This window comes from Lottia gigantea (assembly GCF_000327385.1).
Source record: "Lottia gigantea unplaced genomic scaffold LOTGIsca_9, whole genome shotgun sequence".
Classification (NCBI taxonomy): Eukaryota; Metazoa; Mollusca; class Gastropoda; family Lottiidae; genus Lottia; species Lottia gigantea.
The window spans coordinates 3,167,316-3,186,424 of record NW_008710950.1 but is presented as its reverse complement, the minus strand read 5'-3'; the positions used below and the strand labels follow the sequence as shown (position 1 = coordinate 3,186,424).

The window sequence follows — 19,109 nt, the reverse complement described above, 5'->3', positions numbered from 1 at the left end:
TTTTTCACCGTCTGCGGATTACAGAAACACGAACAAAAATGTTCGTGAGAATTGTTCGTGAAATCAAACATGTTTGATTTTTTAAAATTGTTCGCCTGCCGAACAATTCTTTGTTCGCCGTCTACGTTAACGACAAACATTAGCGTCGAACATTTATCGACGAAAAACCAGTGATCAAAATCAGACCATATGACACTCAAAATGGCGACGTCCAGTGAATCCACCAACACAAAATTTTGGACTGTGGAGAAGGAGCAGATTTTAGTAGATATGTGGTCGCAATCTGCCTTTTTGTTTATGATTTCTTCGCCCGACTATTCAGATAGGGACAAGAAGTACGCTGCGATGCAAGAAATAGCACAAGCCCTGGAAACAACCGGTAAATTTACAAGGTTGCCGAACACACCCTGCTCTTTACGACGTTGAATCCAGGTACGGACCTAAATGCTCCTATTTCGCCGTCTACGTTGGCGTCTTTTTTTAAATTCATAAAATAGCTAACGTAATTTTACATAATCTTCTGGACGTCGCCATTTTGAGGTCGTGTGATTTTCCGTGACACTGGCGTATTGTTCGAGCCAACTGTTCGTTGTCTGCGGAATTATGTTTGTCGTCTACGGATAACGGAAAACAAATATATTTGTTCGATGTTCTTGTTCGTCGACAGAAATGTACCTCGTCTACGTTGGGCTTTAGAGAGGGCAATAATTAGAACATTAGTATTAAACTACCCAGCAAACATCGCAACATCGGGCCGACATCGGCTCAATCTCGGCACGTCGGTTCCATTTTACGACGGCGACCCGATGTCAGGCCGATGTCGGCTATAAATAGGCTGATCGATATCGGTTCAGAAGCTGTCGGCCCTATGTCGGGCCTATTTTAAAATACAGACTATCTCTCTTACGATGCCATGCCGAAATCTTGCCGACATCGGGCCTTTGTCGGTTCATGACCGACGACCGATGTACACATTTCTATCATAACTCACGTGATACTGATATCGGGAAGATATCGGCATTTGGTAGTGGATAGATAGGCGATTTGATGATATAGGGCCTATGTTGGGCCTATTTTAAATATCGACGATCTACCTACCTATGTCAAGCCGAAATCCTGCCGACATCGGGTCGTTGTTAGTTCACGACCGACATCCGATGTGCACATTTCTATCATAACTGACGTGAAATTGATATTGGTAAGATATCGGCATCGGATAGTAAAAAGACGACCGATTTGATGATTTAGGGCCTATGACGGGTCTATTTTAGATATCGAAGATCTACCTAACGATGTCAAGCCGAAATCTTGCCGACATCGGGTCGTTGTTAGTTCACGATCGACATCCGATGTGCACATTTCTATTATAACTGACGTGATACTGATATCGGGAAGATATCGCCATTTGATAGTGGATAGACAGGCGATTTGATTATATAGGGGCTATGTCGGGCCTATTTTAGATATCGAGATCTATCTAACGACGTACAGCCAAAATCTTGCCGACATCTGGTTTTTGTCTGTTCACAACCGACATCCGATGTGCACATTTCTATCATAACTGACGTGATACTGATATCGGGAAGATATCGGCATTTGATAGTGGATAGATAGACGATTTGATGATACAGGGTCTATGTCGGACCTATTTTAGATATCAAGATCTATCTAACGACGTACAGCCGAAATCTTGCCGACATCTGGTTTTTGTCGGTTCACGACCGACATTCGATGTGCACATTTCTATCATTACTGACGTGAAATCGGCATCTGTAAGATATCGGCATCGGATAGTTAATAAACGACTTTCATGATATAGGGCCTATGTCGGGTCTTTTTCAGATATAGACGATCTATCTAACGACGTCAACACTAAATCTTGCCTTTATCGGGTCGTTGTCGATTCACGACCGACATCCGATGTGCACATTTCTATCATTCATGACGTGAAATCGACATCGGTAACATATCGGCATCGGATAGTTAATAGACGACCTATTTGGTGAAATTTCAGATATCGACGATCTATCTAACGAGAAATCTTGCCGACCTCGGGTCGTTGTCGGTTCACTGACGTAACTGATACGTGATATCGGGAAGATATAACTGAAAATGCTGTAAAGTTACATGCCGAAAATCATCACGAAATTGGCCTCATTTATCAACATACAAACGAATAATTTAAAAAATCTGTCAGCATTTTGCACAAATTTGGAAAAAAAAAGATATTATTAATGTCCGATTATCGAAGGAAAATACTACCAACAAAGGCAAACCTCCTACCCCCAGCTTACAGATCATCGTCCGTATTACTATACGGCAACCCTGATATATCCCAGGATATGAATAAGTTTATATTCAATACTGTTCATTCATACATCAGTCTGTCAAAGAGATTTGACGATTGAACTGATATATATACCCTCACGCACAGGAACAACAGACAATATCTTAGTCCGAAATGAATGCCCCTGTTTCGGCCTCTAGGGGCTTCTGTTAGAAACTGCCATTCGACAGACGCTAGGTGGAACTGTCAGAGACTGTGATAGAAAAGGCTATTTCGGGCTTACATTATTATGAATTAATGATTATATTGAAAATACCAGTGGACCCCACGATTATTTATTCGTTTATTCACTCATTTATTATTATCTTTATAACAATATTGCTTATATCACGAGGCGGATTAATATAAGCTACTTAGCTTGTTTCTGTATCGTTTGTAAATTATATCATGTCATTGCAAATGCTTTCATTGTAATAAATATTGTTTAAATCAAAAAATCCGTCAAATATTTTTAAGTTTGTAGAATGAACACTAAATGGTAGCCATCAAATGCGGCACCTTAGTGCGAAGCCTTATAGGCCTTCGCATGTTTTACGTTTTAAATCAGAGATCAGGAAGGAGGGACAGTGTAGGGTCTTATTAAAACAGTAGTGGTGCATTAAGATAAGACAACAATTAAATAAAACATCCAAGTTTCTTTAAAACTCTTCTATATCATGAATCTTTAAAATACCTTAGTCCGAAACACCTTCCTCTATTCAGTTATTTTGACAGTGTTGACGGCAGGAGTATGATCAGAAAAACCTGACTCTGTTTCATAGAGGTTTTCCGCACCTCCAAAGGTGTTTTAACATATTTATTTACCTATACTCCATAAAAAATAAACGGAAAGATGTACATTTTTGTAGTTCAGTCCTGCCACCAAATATTTTTGTCACGTCTGCAGTTTCATCAAAGCTTTTTTAATGTTTTTTTTTAAAACGAAACTAATCTCTCGCCGGCTATCAAAGATTGAAGGATCCGAGGATCAAGGGCTTTTAGAGCTTTTTTCAAGGGTTAGAAAATACTATCAAAACAAAAGAGGCAGTGCCTCTATCATCCTGTCACTCTTTGTCAACGCATAGCTGCAAAAGATATGACCTGGAACTTTTGCTTAAAATCTGTGTAATTGACCGAGTCTATGGGTTGTTAATCCACATGTATTCGTACGAAGCAACACCACTTAAAAGTAGAGCTTCCGTGTGTATCAATGATCATCAATTCTAATTCTCGAAGAAGCGATAAATTTAACATAAGTGGATGTTGAAGGACTCACTCCTCTAATTCATTTGCCATCTCTTCCCATGTTAAAACACGAAATTCAACCTTCAACAACTTTTTCCACAAAACTCGTTGAAAGCTTTCCAATATATCGAATGAAAGTCAGACCAATCCTTCATGTTTCCTAAAAAAATTCAATATATGATGACCATGAAATTTTGAGCTAGTCAAATTGAACTACCGATTATATTTAGCGGAGTGAGTCCAGAAGACGCCGATCTATATAGATAATATAGATCAGTGCCAGAAGATCGAAATATGCTTATTAGTAGTTATTTCCCTTGATAGAACTTGAAAGCGAAATAACCTAAGAGTCAACTGTAATTCCCAAACAATAATAGACGTAATAGACAAAAGTCCGGATATCAAAGTTTGGTGATGTCCCAGCATCAGTGTTTGGTGGATTCGAGGTAAATAAATACGTCCATACACGCTCAATATAATTGATGAAAAATATGAGTCTTCATATCAATGTGTCAAGAATTATCCGAGTTTGAAAGTTAAAAAGATTAAAAGACGACTCGTCCTATCTTGAGAATCTGTTAATCATCTATAGGCCTAGTAAAAGAAAGTGAAATTCCTCTAGTTTGAGTAATATTTTATGCGATTTTTGTTCCTTTCACTTCTGAAGACTATTTACACATAGGGTCTATCCATGACTCAAATCTACCCCCGAAAATGGCAGATATCCCTCTATCCTCGATATAAAAGTGTAGTTTTAGGCCACTCGCCGGGAATTTAAAATGTGCTGTATTCTGAGACCTCTTTGTAAGTCAATATAATGCCCCTTAAAGGAAGATTTCAAGATTTTGAGTCGTTATTTAATGTTATTTCACTCATTTATATATTGCTGGTTGATTAGTTTGATAATGAATTTATGATTCTATAGGCTACTTTGGTACATTTTGTTTTAATGTTCAGTTTTTATTTCTGGGGTTGAGGGCTTGTGGACTTGTACAACCAGCATAAAAATGATTGATAAAGAAGATATACATTGGGAAGGGAGATTTTATGTAAGTAAGATTCGTTGCCTGATCTTAATACAATTGTTTCATACCATAAAGCCTGTAATATAATTGACACTATATTACTAACAATAAGCAAATGCAAATAAGGCTAACAACGACGTTACGTCACAATAGCAAGCTCTGTTACTTCATCAATAATAGACATGGCGGACCAAGTTTGGCAGTCACCAAGTTGGTCTACAACTATGGAAAAAACTGGTAAGTGTTGAAATTATATAGAGAACAATTATTGAGTCATCTTTATTTCAATACTTGTTACAAAATCTTCAAGTCAAAACTAAGAGAAAATAAGCAAGAATTTTTCCAGTTAAACTTTCGCCCAGTGTAGATCTATTGTTTCTAAGGCTGGTATAAGACCGATATTAGTAACGCTTCTCGTAAAAAACAAAAAGAGAATTGCATAGATACTTGTAGTTATCTTCGGGTGTGAAGGTCAGGATTATTGAATTGAATCTTACCCTTGGGAGCAGACCAATATTCTTATGATTAATTCAAATTGTCGAGAGCCTATCTATAGGCCTACCACTGGCAACTTATTTCAAAAAGATGTACTGGACTGAAATACGCTACGTTTTGTAATATCATCTTCAGAATGCAAGAAGCTATAACGTACTACATCTTTCACTTGACTGCAATAGCCAACTTTATTATATCACACAAAGAAGTTAAATATTGCAGTCAAGGTATAAGTTCGTAATAGCTTGACATTGTGAAGATGTGAACTGATCATTCATACTAGAACATTAACTTTATGAGAGAAAACAACTTCTATGGAATATGGAATAAAGCAAATTATTTATGTTTTTCAATGTCAGATGAAGAGGGGGATAATACCCAACAGAAACTCCCATCACAACCTACAGCCTATTATAGATCTACAGCTAAAAGACCATTGTCTAGAAAACCAACTTTTCCTGCCTTGTGTAAAGAAGGTAATGTTATACTGTGTTTTTTTAAAATCATACATAGTATTTGCACCCGATTCGCCTTTTATTAGTTGATTATTTCAAGAAGTTGTTAGTGGCTATTACTGCTTATAACATAACAAAGGCGCCTTTCCGCCTCCAGAGGTAAATGTTAGTTGCTACGAACAGCTAACAAAGGCTATCATGTTAATAATAATCCACTGCTTGCAGCGGCTAACAAAGGCTAACAATTATACTGCTGCCAACAGCTAACAAGGGCTAACAATGGGCCAGAGGTAGCACCGGGGTATTGTACCTTGGGCATTGCCTGTACCAAGGTATTCTTTAGTGGGCCACGGGCAGAATCAGGCTATTGATTTTGAAACTCTTGTAGTAGTAATAGTAGATCATTTTAACTGGTCCATTGGCTGTAGCAGGGTATTTTGACAGGCTCACTGATTGTACCGGGTCATTATTACTGGACCATTGGTAGGAATAGTCTTTTGCAATTCGACCACTTGCTGAACGCAGGCCTTTGATACTGGCCCACATGTAGTATCAGATTATTGATATTGGACTCCTGGTAGTACCAGGTTTCTTGGGTCATTTGTGGTTCAGGGGTATGCTTATTTGATGACTAAGTATCATTGTGTTGTTACTGGGCTAGATGTAGTGCTAGGCTACCAGTGCCAGGGCGATGTTATTAGATCACAGGTAAGATCTAAGTATTGTAAATGTAGAACTAGTCTATTGTTATTAATCCACTGGTAGTACTAAGCTATTGTTACTGGGCCACTGATAGTACTAGGCTATGTTACTGGACCACTGGTAGTACTAGGCTATTGTAACTGGTATTGTTTTGATCCACAGGTAGTCCTAAGCTATTGGGAGAAACTACTGGGCCACTGGTAATATTACGCAATTGTTACTGAGCCACTGATAATACTAGGCTATTGTGTTTGGGTCACTTGTTGCATCAGGCTATTGCTACTGGTATTGTTACTAGGTCACTGATAGTACTATGCTATTGTTATTGGGCCACTGGTAGTACTAGGCTATTGTGACTGGGACATGGGCAGTGCTAGGTTATTATCATTGGTCCTTTGGTTGTACTGGGCTATTGTAACTGGGCCACTGATAGTACTAGGCTATTGTTTGTGGGACATGGCCTAGTAATTATCATTGGTCCTCTGATAGTACTAGGCTATTGTTAGTGGGCCACTATTACTGTATTAGTACTAGGCTATTGTTAGTTGGCCATTGGTAGTACTAGGCTATTGTTACTGGGCAACTGGTAGTACTAGGCTATTATAACTGGGCCATTGGTAGTACTAGGCTATTGTAACTGGGTCATTGGTAGAACTAGGCTATTGTAACTGGGCCACTGATAGTACTAGGCTATTATTACTGGGCCACTGGTAGTACTAGGCTATTTTTAGAGGGCCACTGTTAGCACTAGGCTATTATTACTGGGCCACTGGTGGTACTAGGCCATTGTAACTGGGCCACTGATAGTACTAGGCTATTTTTAGAGGGCCACTGTTAGCACTAGGCTATTATTACTGGGCCACTGGTGGTACTAGGCTATTGTAACTGGGCCACTGATAGTACTAGGCTATAGTTACTAGGCTATTGTTACTGGGCTATTGATAGCAATATGCTATTGTTACTGGGCCATCGGTAGTACTAGGCTAAAGTTACTAAGCTATTTTAACTATGCCACTGTTAGAACTAGGCTATAATTACTGGGCCACTAGTAGTACCAGGCTATTATCATTAGGCCACTGATAGTACTAGGCTATTGTAACTGGGCCATTGGTAGTACTAGGCTATTGTAACTGGGCCATTGGTAGTACTAGGCTATTGTAACTGGGCCACTGGTAGTACAATATAATTACTGGGCCATTGGTAGTACTAGGCTATTGTAAATGGGCCACTGATAGTACTAGGCGATTATTACTGGGCCACTGGTAGTATTAGACTATTGTTAGAGGGCCACTGTTGGTACTAGGCTATTATTACTGGGCCACTGGTAGTACTAGGCTATTGTTACTGGGCCATTGGTAGTACTAGACTATAGTTACTGGGCCAATGATAGTACTAGGCTATAGTTACTAGGCTATTGTTACTGGGCCACTGTTAGTACTAGGCTTTTGTTTGTGGGCCACTGTTAGTACTAGGCTATTGTTAGTGGGCCACTGATAGTACTAGGATATTATTACTGGGCCACTGGTAGTACTAGGCTATTGTAATTGGGCCACTGGTAGTACTAGGCTATTGTTAGTGGGCCATCAGTAGTGCTAGGCTATTATTACTAGGCCACTGGTAGTACTAGGCTATTATTACTGGGCCACTGGTGGTACTAGGCTATTGTAACTGGGCCACTGATAGTACTAGGCTATAGTTACTGCGCCAATGATAGTACTAGTCTATTGTTACTGGGCCACTGGTAGTACAAGGCTATCAATTATTCGTCCACTGGTAGTGCTAGGTTATTGTTTGTGGGCCACGAGCAGTACTAGCCTATTATTACTGGGCCATTGGTAGTACTAGGCTATTGTAACTGGGCCACTGATAGTACTAGGCTATTATTACTGGGCCACTGGTAGTACTAGGCTATTGTTAGAGGGCCACTGGTAGTACTAGGCTATTGTTAGAGGGCCACTGTTAGTACTAGTCTATTATTACTGGGCCATTGGTGGTACTAGGCTATTGTAACTGGGCCACTGATAGTACTAGGCTATTATTGTTACTGGGCCATTGATAGTACTAGGCTATTGTTACTGAGTCACTGGTAGTACTAGGCTATTGTTACTGGGCCATTGATAGAATTGGCTATTGTTACTTGACAACTGGTAGTGCTAGGCTTTTATTACTAGTGCTAGGCTGTTGTTAGTAGGCCACTGGTAGTACTGGGCTATTGTTACCCCTGTAGTCTCAGATTATTATAATTGGACAATAGGTTAATGCTACTAGGCAACCTATGGTAGGGCCTACAGATTATTGATATTGGTTTGGATTTTGGTTACTGTGTCACATGAGATTGTCCCGTCGATGATGTCTTGCAATTGCAAAAAGTAGTTATCGTTATTTTACCACTGACAAAAAGGTTCAACAACGGGCCCTTTAATTCAACAATAGGCCTAATTATTCTGTTGGCATTTTGGTTTTGGGGCGAATTGACCATTAAGCGAATGGAAATGAAGAAAAATTTATAGTTTCTTCTTTTATTGACAATTTTTGTGACCTTATCAATATATGATGGTAAAACTTCAAGAAAGTTTGCGTCAAAATGTTCTTTGGGGTTTTACATATTGTTTTCCATAGGCACTATTTAGATAAATGGAAGTGGAATAATATATTTTATGGTGATTCGACTTGAATAAATATAACTCAATGTTCCCGCCAGTTAAGTCTCGATTACATAAGTCTCGATAACATTCCTAAAACTGTATAGTGGGCCAAATAAAAAATTTAGTACCGTATCAATCACTTTAAAGTGAAGCGTAAGCATCCAACAAAGGCCATTTGTTTAGTTTTAAGAAAACATCCTTTTCAGCTTTTGTCTAAATAAGAATTTTATCATTTTAGGCCTGGAAATACAAAACATTTTAGTCTTTTTGTAATTTTTCATAAGAAATGCGCCCATTATAAAAAAGAAGATATGGACCTTATGAGGAGGACATAGTGTACCATGTTCAATAATGTTGTTATCTTATCTTTATTAGGCTGCATCATTTCATTTAATTAGATCTACTAGCTATATAGCTGAATTAGCTGTATATGCATGTAACAATAAGCCGACTTGTATCTGAAATTTTAATTAGAGTCTAAACATTCAAGACTATTATTGTTGCGGAGATATTATGAAGATACCAACATTATTATCATCAGCTTGTTTGTCAATTAATAATGATTTCAAGATCGACATTCAAGTTACCGAAACTGACAGTAGTTTGGTAAGTTCCATTATTAATTGTTATTAGTACACAGTCAAGTAACCTAATTTCGTGGATTTCCGGAAAGGATTAATAATTTACATGAGCGACCTTCGCATTACTTTGTTTTGATAAACATGGGTTTTCTCTACAATATCAGGCTAGTAGAATGAATCCAGTAGTTTCAAGCAAGGTAAAATGTATTAATCTATACTTCGACAAATACAAAATGGCGGATTTCAGTTATTACCAAACGTCACCATTTTTTATCGGCCGAATTTCCTTATAATCCCAAGCGGTAAATGGAACATAAAGTGGACCATATTCTTATGAGTTATGTTATTTCAGTGACATTTAGCAATAAATCACGCTACGTATCTTATTTTGTCAGTCACTATTTTTTTTTTTAAAATCGTGGTTCTTTCAAGGAATTGTCACTAGTTATAATGAATTGATATTAAAGATAAATACTAAGAGAAGTTAATTATACCACCCGGTATCCATACAACGTGTTTTTCTAGACTTATTTATAGATCAAACATTGTACACGAAAATAGGTGACGCATTCTGCCGCCGTTACCGAGTTGGTTGCTCATGAAATATGGGTCAAAGTGGAGGATTAATAAAGAAAATCGAAACAAACCAATTTTAATTATTTTGTAGAATATCTGAGGAAACATCTAAGACATAAAAAAAAAATTTTGTTTTTTTAACTTTGACGAAATTCGGTGATGAATCTTATATCCACGAAAATAGGTTACACCACTGTATAGTAAACAACCAATTTGTTATCAAATTATCATAATATGACTAAGTATATCTCATATATCAACTTTTTTTTTTCAGATGAATTACACCTAGTCTGGAAATGTGAGAGCAATACTGTTGCTCTTTGAAGATGTACCACAGTCAGCCATCACTGAACAAGAGTGATAGAATTTAAGGATATATGAAGATATGAAGTACTGGCAATTATGCGCAATACCTTACCCGTTGACAGCAATCCAGATTATTTGCATTATCACAATGATCAAGATATTTTGTCTTCATCTTATACCTTGACTGCAATGGCCCACTTTTTTTTATTTCACTGAAGTTTGTGAATGCAGCAATTTGATTGGACTCGCTAATACAGCCAATCTGGGCCCTCGACAAAAGAAACTGTCAATAATAATTATTATGAAATAGAGGGCTCTCTAATTGGCATACAATCTAATCAAATTGCTGACCGTGATACAAGAAAGAGAAAGTGGTCTATTGCAGTCAAGGTAAAAGATAAAGATATATACCCTGACCAATTGTGAAGATTGATTAGTTGTTGAATAGATTATTGTTATAATGTCTGTTGAGTAATGGATTTTATCTAAATGATGATATTGATGTATAGAGTAACATAGAGTTAGCATTTGTCAATTATCAAATTTTATATTTTGAAATAGATCATAAAAGCAGAGTTAAAACTTTATGTTATAAAGAAAATCCTACCGTTTCTTTCTAAGCAAGAGTTTCCAAATTTTTATTGTTTATTTGGTTTATTAATTCATCATTGTCATGTTTGTTATAAATGGAATTCTCATTGGATTTATTATTTGATAAACTGAACAAAAAACAAAATTTAATTTTAAAGTGCTATTTGTCAAATAGTAAAATATTATACTTATTCATAACTGAAGATGATATTAAATATTAAGAAGAGAAATCTGTTTTTATTAGATAATTATAATTATAATAATAATTGCCTGTCAATATTCATAAATCTTCATACTACCTAGCCCATGTTCTCATCATCATCTAACACTACCTTAAAGTAATGTTGACAGGTTTATTTTTCAAATGGTCAAGGATATGGACAAAATCTGGATTGTAGAATGTTACTTTTAAAGGTATTGTAGAGAATGATATCCTACAGCAGGTTTCATCATAAATATTAAGGTTTACGTGATGTATATTGTACTGAGTCTATTGTCATGTCGTGTGTCTTAAAACATAACTTGCAGTAAATGATACCTTAAAAACATCTTGTAACTTGAAAATGTCAGGAGGTTTTCTGATGGAGGCTAAAGAAAGTAAGTAGCACACAATCTGCAAAGGCATTTATCGTTCTTTAGATGTGGATAACCCAATTACAATGATGTCAAATCAATAGACCCACTTTGTATGAAGCCCCCAGAATGTACTAATGAACAAAACAGACAGCATATATAGTTGAAATTTTGTTGATATTACCCTCTAGATATAGTTGACAATTTAGATTCTGAAGCACTTTTATTATCACCCGGTCGCATTATCTGAAGCCATTTCAAGTCAATCAGAAATGGGAGGAAAATGACTATTCGTATTCACTATTGATTAGCATAAAGCTAAAAGTAGATATGTCTCAACGTCGCTTTGGACACAAGGAAACCGTAGTTTCTTGGGAATGAGATGACATGCGTTCAAAAAGGCGCCCAAGAATATTAAGAGAACCCGTAGGTCATACCATACAAACAACTTTTTGTTCCCATGGGAATGTAAATAATTGAAGAGCATTCTATTCCATTTGGCCGCGGACTATTTTCAACGCAATTTTTTGCAGGATGAAGAGAACTCACTAAATATGCTAGGATACGGATGCCAACTTAAAACATGAGAGACACATTCTTTCGATTTAACGTATTTCCAATGCATTGTACGCAAGATAGAGATCAAACCGTGTGTAATCTATCAAATATGAGCATAGTTTCCCCCAGAAATACAAAAGAAGCACAATCAACCAATTTGGTTATGTTTCCATGCATTGTACGCACGATAGAGATCAAACCGTGTGTAATCTACCACATATGAGCATAGTTTCCCCAGAATGTCCAATACATTCAAAGAAGCACAATCAACCAATTTGGTTATTTTTCCATGCATTGTACGCAAGATAGAGATCAAACCTTGTGTTTTCTATCACATTTGAACATAGTCTCCCCCAGAATGTCCCATATATTCAAAAGAAGCGTGTTTCCATGCATTGTAACCCTGTGTCTCCTACCACACTTGAGCATAGTTTTTCCAAGAATGTGAAATACATACAAAGAGTGCACATTTTACTAATTTTGTTTTGTTTCCACAGACCCGGTATTGTACGCACGATTGTGAAAACCCCTTTCTAAACTACAGCATCTATGGAATGCCATATAGGCCCATAAAGAAAATGGGCATCGATTGATTTATTATGTATATTAAATAGGCACAAAGATTGTTATACATTTTCGTTCTTTTTCGTTTTTGAGATGTAGAGTATGTAGGGCTGTATAGGGTATAAACAGAGACAATGCAATGTTTTCTTATTTGAATTTGTTCGAGGCATTATGAATTGCGCGCAATATATTACCTCATTCTGACGACAGAAAGCCACATCCATGCCAAGATCATTTCTCTACCGCATGTCAAATATGGCAAGAGCTAGAACAGACTTTCGTTCTGAAATTAAACTATGACCAATTTACAAGGTTTTAAGTCTTACCATCAGTTTTTTCGTGGAAGTGTGGACACTTTGTGATTTATTTATGTGATGTCGTTCATCCAACGAGTAAAATACAATTCTTACCTTAGTCTCAGAAATGGGAATTTTGTCAGCTAAGCCAATCAGTAATAGTGTTCACAACTCACCGTCGCTTTCAAATCAATGTGTCCAGAATTATTCGTGTTTGGACGTTAAAAAGACGACTCGTCTTTCCTTGAGACACTGCCATATATAGAAAAGACATCTATAGAAATAGGAAAAGAAATTCCTAATTTGGGATATTTTTGAAGGAATTATGCGATCTTCGTACACATCCAGTACAGAACTCAAATCAACCCCCAAAATGTCGCGACTGTCATTTCAGAATAGGTAAGAGATACATTCTCTACAAATTGGCTTTTATTTGCTCAATTTCTTGAAATTGAAGGGGCAGAATTAAAAGGTACCCTTGGCAAGGCATCTCAGCCTTAGATATGACCTCCAATCATATTGACCGCTCTGTAGTATTTTAGTAGATATTTCTTCACCCAATTACTATTAAGTGAATAAAACAGACTGTTTCATTATGATAATAAGCAGTTTCTGAACCCAAATACTAAAACTACATAAGTACAGAAAGATAGATTTTTATCAATGATAATTCATTGCACTCCATTTTACATATTACATAATATTACAAAATACATGTATCAAAGAAACGGTTTGAACAATATATAATTAGTTTTTCATGCTATACATTTATATAAGCACTTGTCAACTATAAACTAAAATTTTTCTATTTGCAACTTATATAATATTATTTGCTTCATTTTTCCTTTTAGTTTTTAAGGTTTCTTTATATCATATAATCTCTTCACTGGCATACCCTTAATCACAACCTACAATAGTAAAAAATATATATAGACATTTTGAATAAAGTTGCATCATTTGATCTTTCAATCTAAAGCCCAATGCACACAACTGACTTTTGTCTGTGAAACATTGTTTCGTGTGTGTTAAAACAAAACATTGTTTTTTGTTTCAAGAAACATTTGTTTGAAGATCAAACTTGTTTGAATTCTGAACAAATGTTTCGAGTCTGTTGTGTGCATTGAATAAAAACATTTTTTCGAAATATATTCTGTCCTCAACCAATCAACATAATTATATCTCATCACATGAAATAAAATATATTTAAATCTTGAGGTCATGTGAAAAAGCGACATACCCAATGTAAAATCAAAATGACCCCCCTCCAAATTGACAATCCCTCAAAATCATCGGTCCCTGTCATTTAATCCCTTTCATTAATAAATGGGCAAAATGGCCTTCATTTTCAGCACATTGTAATTTTGGTTTACTATTATCTTCTGATAGGTAGCATTCATAATACCTTTCAAATAACAGTAAATATACTTACATTCATGTGGTGATAGTAACAATCATAGTTCTACTTCTTGTAGGGAAGGTCTAACCTGAAAAAAACACAATATAGATTTTAGAATTGTAAATTAGCACAAGCTAAACAAAAACTAAGGAATATGTGAAATGAAAATATGTAAGTATGTAAAGATCCATCATCTTCATCTCATATTGAATGCAATATTTAGTAATTGCAAATGTAGAAATGAAATGAATGGAGTTTAACGTCCTACTTTTCTGCACCATGTGAGCTAATGAAGACTGGCAACGCCATGCAGGGTGCAATGAGGGAAATTTTGCCAGGACGGCGGCATTAGCCTGCTCTTTTTCAATTTTCAACGGTCAAGGGATCTTTAACGTCCACAGCCTGTAGCACACAGGGCCTCGGTTTATTGTCCCATCCGAACGACTAGACGCTTTTTCCATGTCAGCCCCTCAAATGTAGAGGTGGCAATTAATTTATTAGTACTAATGAGCTCAACCTTTCCTGTGATTCCTGAATTAATATTTATCTGTCCTCTCACATACATAAAATTCAACTTCTCTAACTGCTAGAGAATCTTCAAAGTTGAATATTATGTATTTGAGAGTCTAGCATATCAATGGTCTTAACAAAATGACTTCTAATCAAAAGTTTAATGATGGGCTTGATATGTGATCTCTTACTAAAATTCTCAAGCTGGTCAGGATCAAAATTAAAGATCTGAGAATGAGGCACAGGTCTGTATCAGAATTGGCACTCTACAATTAACACTGTTACTGACCAGTTAACTTCTCCTTCTATAATGAACTTAGTATTGAATTTTTCATCTCATTTTACAAATATTCAAAATAAAATTTTCAAGTGTACCTATAAAGGTATATCTCCTGTCTTAGAATTTCCTTGGTTCCAAAGAAATATAAGGTTCATTTGAAATAAACACAATTATTTTTTTCCCAAAATATTTCCTGCAAGACATTTCGGACTGAAATTGCTCTTTGTAAAACATATTTCTGAATAATCATTTTTTAAATGTCTGGCAGTTTCTTCAACCCACATGCAATATAAGATTCTCAGTCATATTTTTAAATTGATATTTCAATTCATAAGAATTAGTGATAAAATTCAATTGTGTAAACATTGCAGACAGATTTGAAGGAGTTTTGGCAGCTAAGGGAGTTCAGGTTTCCCCTTGTCAGTAATTCAGCAATTTCAAACGACCAAAATCTGAACCACAGTTTTTTGTACTATGAAATAAGCCAGTTCAGAACTAAGCTTATAAATGCACATTTGCAAAAAGCTTAATTTGTACTTTTGTCTTTAAATAAACAATGTTAATTTACTAAGATGGTTTATGGAAAAGGATACAACAGGTTTACTATTAATAGTACTCAGATACATTTACATTTGTCAGACTCATGATATACTCTTTGAACTGAACATTCTTACTTGCTTTCCATAATGTTCTAAGAGATAAATGGATTAACTGTAAATGTAGTGAACCCTTCGCGTAATATCCTCTTCCATCGCTGGTCATAGACTGCCATAGTAAATAGACGTGGTTTATCCCAAGACAGAAGTTGGGAATGTGCATGTACATGCACATGTATAATGCCGAACTGGCTTATTTGAATGTATTTTGGGCCCTTTGCTAGATTTACTTCAAGATCAAGTGAGACAGCCCAGATCTAATTTCATGCAAATTAGAAGTTATACGCATAAGACGATAAATTGCGGCAACATGTTCATCACTAGGCTTAGATGTAGCCTAAGGTAGGCCAACTTCCTAAAAACTATAAGTAGCCCTTCCATTGAGTCATTGAAGATCATGATTACAAAAATGCTTCAGATTACACTATGCTCGGTGTGCTCATCTCCATAAGCTCCAATTGAAGCTAAAGAGTGGTACCGGTACTTAAAAGTATTTTATAACTCTATTCAAATTTCGAGGGTTTAAAGCAACAAGTTGTTATGTCCAAAATTTCTGAAAATGAGATATTCACACCACATACATTATCAGATCCATATTTTTCTTCTGCCACAAACTTGTATTATTATCTTGATAAATTAAACTATATTTAACCATCACCAAAAATAGTATGTCCAAAAGTCTAATTTAATTTTCAGGCACAATTGATTATATGGACATAGTCGATTCTTCAAAAAACTTTAATTCTATTTAAACTGACTATGTTTTTAACTACAAAACGTTATGTCCAAAAAAACATGGCGTTTGTTTACATTAACTTTTAGACAGTTGTTAGCATTGTTTCCGCTTTAAGAAGTCTGAAAAGCCTTGACATGTCATTCAAAAAGAGTAAGTAAGTATCTCGTTGAATACTCATGTTATCATCTTTCATTTACATCTATTCAGATCACATAAGTTTTCATTCAACTTTTCTTTGTTTTAGAATGTTAATGGACATAAACATTTATGGCATAAATAGCATCGTGTGTCATAACTCTTTAAAAAATCAAATTTTATATCAATTTAAACACCTTATGATGATTTAGTCTTGTACTAAATCTCGCAAATCATTCTATTTTAGGATTGCGTCTCGATTCTGCAAGAACGATACTTAATTTATTGAATGAAATTGAGAGTCCAGAAGAATCTGAAAGTGATATGGAAGTTTTGCCAGAAACAAACCAAGTAATTTCAAACAATACTTTGATGGAGATTTTAGAATCCACTGACTGTACTAACAGTTTCACAGATGATTGTTTAAGAGAAAATACTACTGCTGGTCCTTCAAATTCCCCACAGAATAATTTTCCGCCAACTGATATTGATAAACTATTAATAAATGTGACACCAGATTCTAACACGGTAGAAGTTGATGACAGAGCTGATTTTGATGATTCGGATGCAGACCCAACTTATCTCGATGGCGACAAAATAATCCTGAAAATGGAAAAAAGTCATTCGCAAAAAGCTCTGTAAACAAGGGAAGCCCCATGTTAGCTCTAGGGGAAAGGAGGTCCGTCAAAGAGCCCCACAGCCTGTAGATTGCTCCAAATGTAGATGCACCCAGAACTTCAATGATTATGATCGACAGTTAATTTGTGAAGAATACTGGAAGATGTCGGATTATAATCGTCAAAAGGATTTTTTTGTTAGCCAACACTGTAGCAGGAAAAAGCTGCACGTGAACGACCAAGATATGAACGAAAACGTAAGCCCAAACAGACGATTCTGTATTATTTCTCAAAAGAGAATAAACGTTTCAGAGTTTGCAAATCTTTTTTCCTGAAGACTCTGGATATAAGTTCTGGTCCTTTGATGACTGCTCTTGCAGACAAATCTGATACTGGTACATTTGCAGGCGATGATAAACGTGGTAAACATCCAGCATACAATAAAACTTCTGATGAAAATGTTACACTGATTAAAGAACATATTGAAAGTTTTCCAGTTACAGAGTCGCATTACACCCGTTGCGACACTAAACGAAAATATCTCGATCAGAAGCTGAATATTCACATGTGTGTGAAAATTCAAACCCACCTAAGACCCCAGTAAGCGAAGCTGTCTACCGTCGTGTATTCTGCACAGATTATAATTATAGTTTCTTCCATCCTAAAAAAGATCAATGCCAAGTTTGCTCGAAGTTTGATTTACTTGAGGGCAACGAGAGAGAATCTTTTCGCAATGAGTATGAGTCCCATATATAGCGAAAGGCTGAAAGCCAGTTATCTAAAAGTGGAGATAAATCAAAAGCATCAACAAATTCAAAATTTGTGTCAGCCACTTTTAATTTACAGAGTGTGTTACAAATTCCATCCAGTGCAGTTTCATTATTATATTACAGTCGAAAACTCTGCATTTATAATCTATGCATTTACAGCCAGGCAGCACCAAATGATGCTAGCTGTTACTGTTGGTCAGAGATAAACGGTGGGCGGGGGAGCAATGAAATTGGAACATGTCTTCTGAAATGGCTATCATCCTTAGATCCTATTGTACAAGTGGTTTCTTTATATTCCGATACATGTGGTGGACAGAACAGGAATCAAATGTTGCTGCGATGTTTTTGTATGCTGTACAAAATACACCTATCAAAACAATAACTCACAATTTTTTGGAGAGTGGTCACTCTCACATGGAGGTTGATAGCATGCATGCTGCCATAGAGTGCGAAAAGAAACATGTACCTGTTTACACTGTGCTTGATTGGATAACAATATTCCGCAGAGCTCGGCGCAAACGACCGTATGAAGTGAATAATCTACACAATGATGATTTTCTTGATTTCCAGATGTTGGCCCGTAGCATTATGAAGAACAGAAAGAGAGACCATGATGGGAACATCGTTAATTGGTTGTTGATCAAATGTTTGAGATACCAGAAAGACCTACCTGGTATTATTCAATATCGTCATAGATATACAGATCAGTACAGACGTATTAATGTCTTCAATCGTGGCCGGCCTCCAATTTTAGTTTTACAAAAGGCTTATAAAAGTTTAATTCCAATTTGTAAGGCAAAAAAGAATGATTTAGTAAAATTATGCACCCAGGGAGTCATTCCAAATGAATTACACTTGTGGTATAAATCACTACCAACTAGCAACCAGGCCAAAGATTCTGTACCTGAACCTGCTCAAACAGATTCTGGTGAAGATGATGATGAAAGTGGATCTGGTAACGATACTGAATAAATTAGCCAGAAGGTACTGGTCGCATATTCAAATGTTCTGTTAATTTTAGTTCACTTGTTATGATATTGAATGACAAAAATTCTTGGCTATTTTGTGTTA

The 19,109-nt window shown here is 36.2% G+C and overlaps 3 protein-coding genes across 3 annotated transcripts; all 3 read left to right on the top strand.

The window, feature by feature from the left end:
• Positions 1-201: 201 nt before the first annotated feature.
• LOTGIDRAFT_155851 (hypothetical protein) lies at positions 202-1,432 on the top strand (the record flags this gene model as incomplete). Its single annotated transcript, XM_009068363.1, has 2 exons — positions 202-379; positions 1,272-1,432. The coding sequence occupies 2 exons, from the start codon at positions 202-204 to the stop codon at positions 1,430-1,432; spliced, it is 339 nt and encodes a 112-aa protein (XP_009066611.1).
• Positions 1,433-11,510: 10,078 nt separating this feature from the next.
• Positions 11,511-17,293, top strand: LOTGIDRAFT_155850 (hypothetical protein; the record flags this gene model as incomplete). Its single annotated transcript, XM_009068362.1, has 2 exons — positions 11,511-11,544; positions 16,899-17,293. The coding sequence occupies 2 exons, from the start codon at positions 11,511-11,513 to the stop codon at positions 17,291-17,293; spliced, it is 429 nt and encodes a 142-aa protein (XP_009066610.1).
• A 994-nt stretch (positions 17,294-18,287) lies between these two features.
• Positions 18,288-19,010, top strand: LOTGIDRAFT_155849 (hypothetical protein; the record flags this gene model as incomplete). The annotated part of the gene is made up of 1 exon (XM_009068361.1): positions 18,288-19,010. The coding sequence occupies one exon, from the start codon at positions 18,288-18,290 to the stop codon at positions 19,008-19,010; it is 723 nt and encodes a 240-aa protein (XP_009066609.1).
• Between the last annotated feature and the right edge of the window lie 99 nt (positions 19,011-19,109).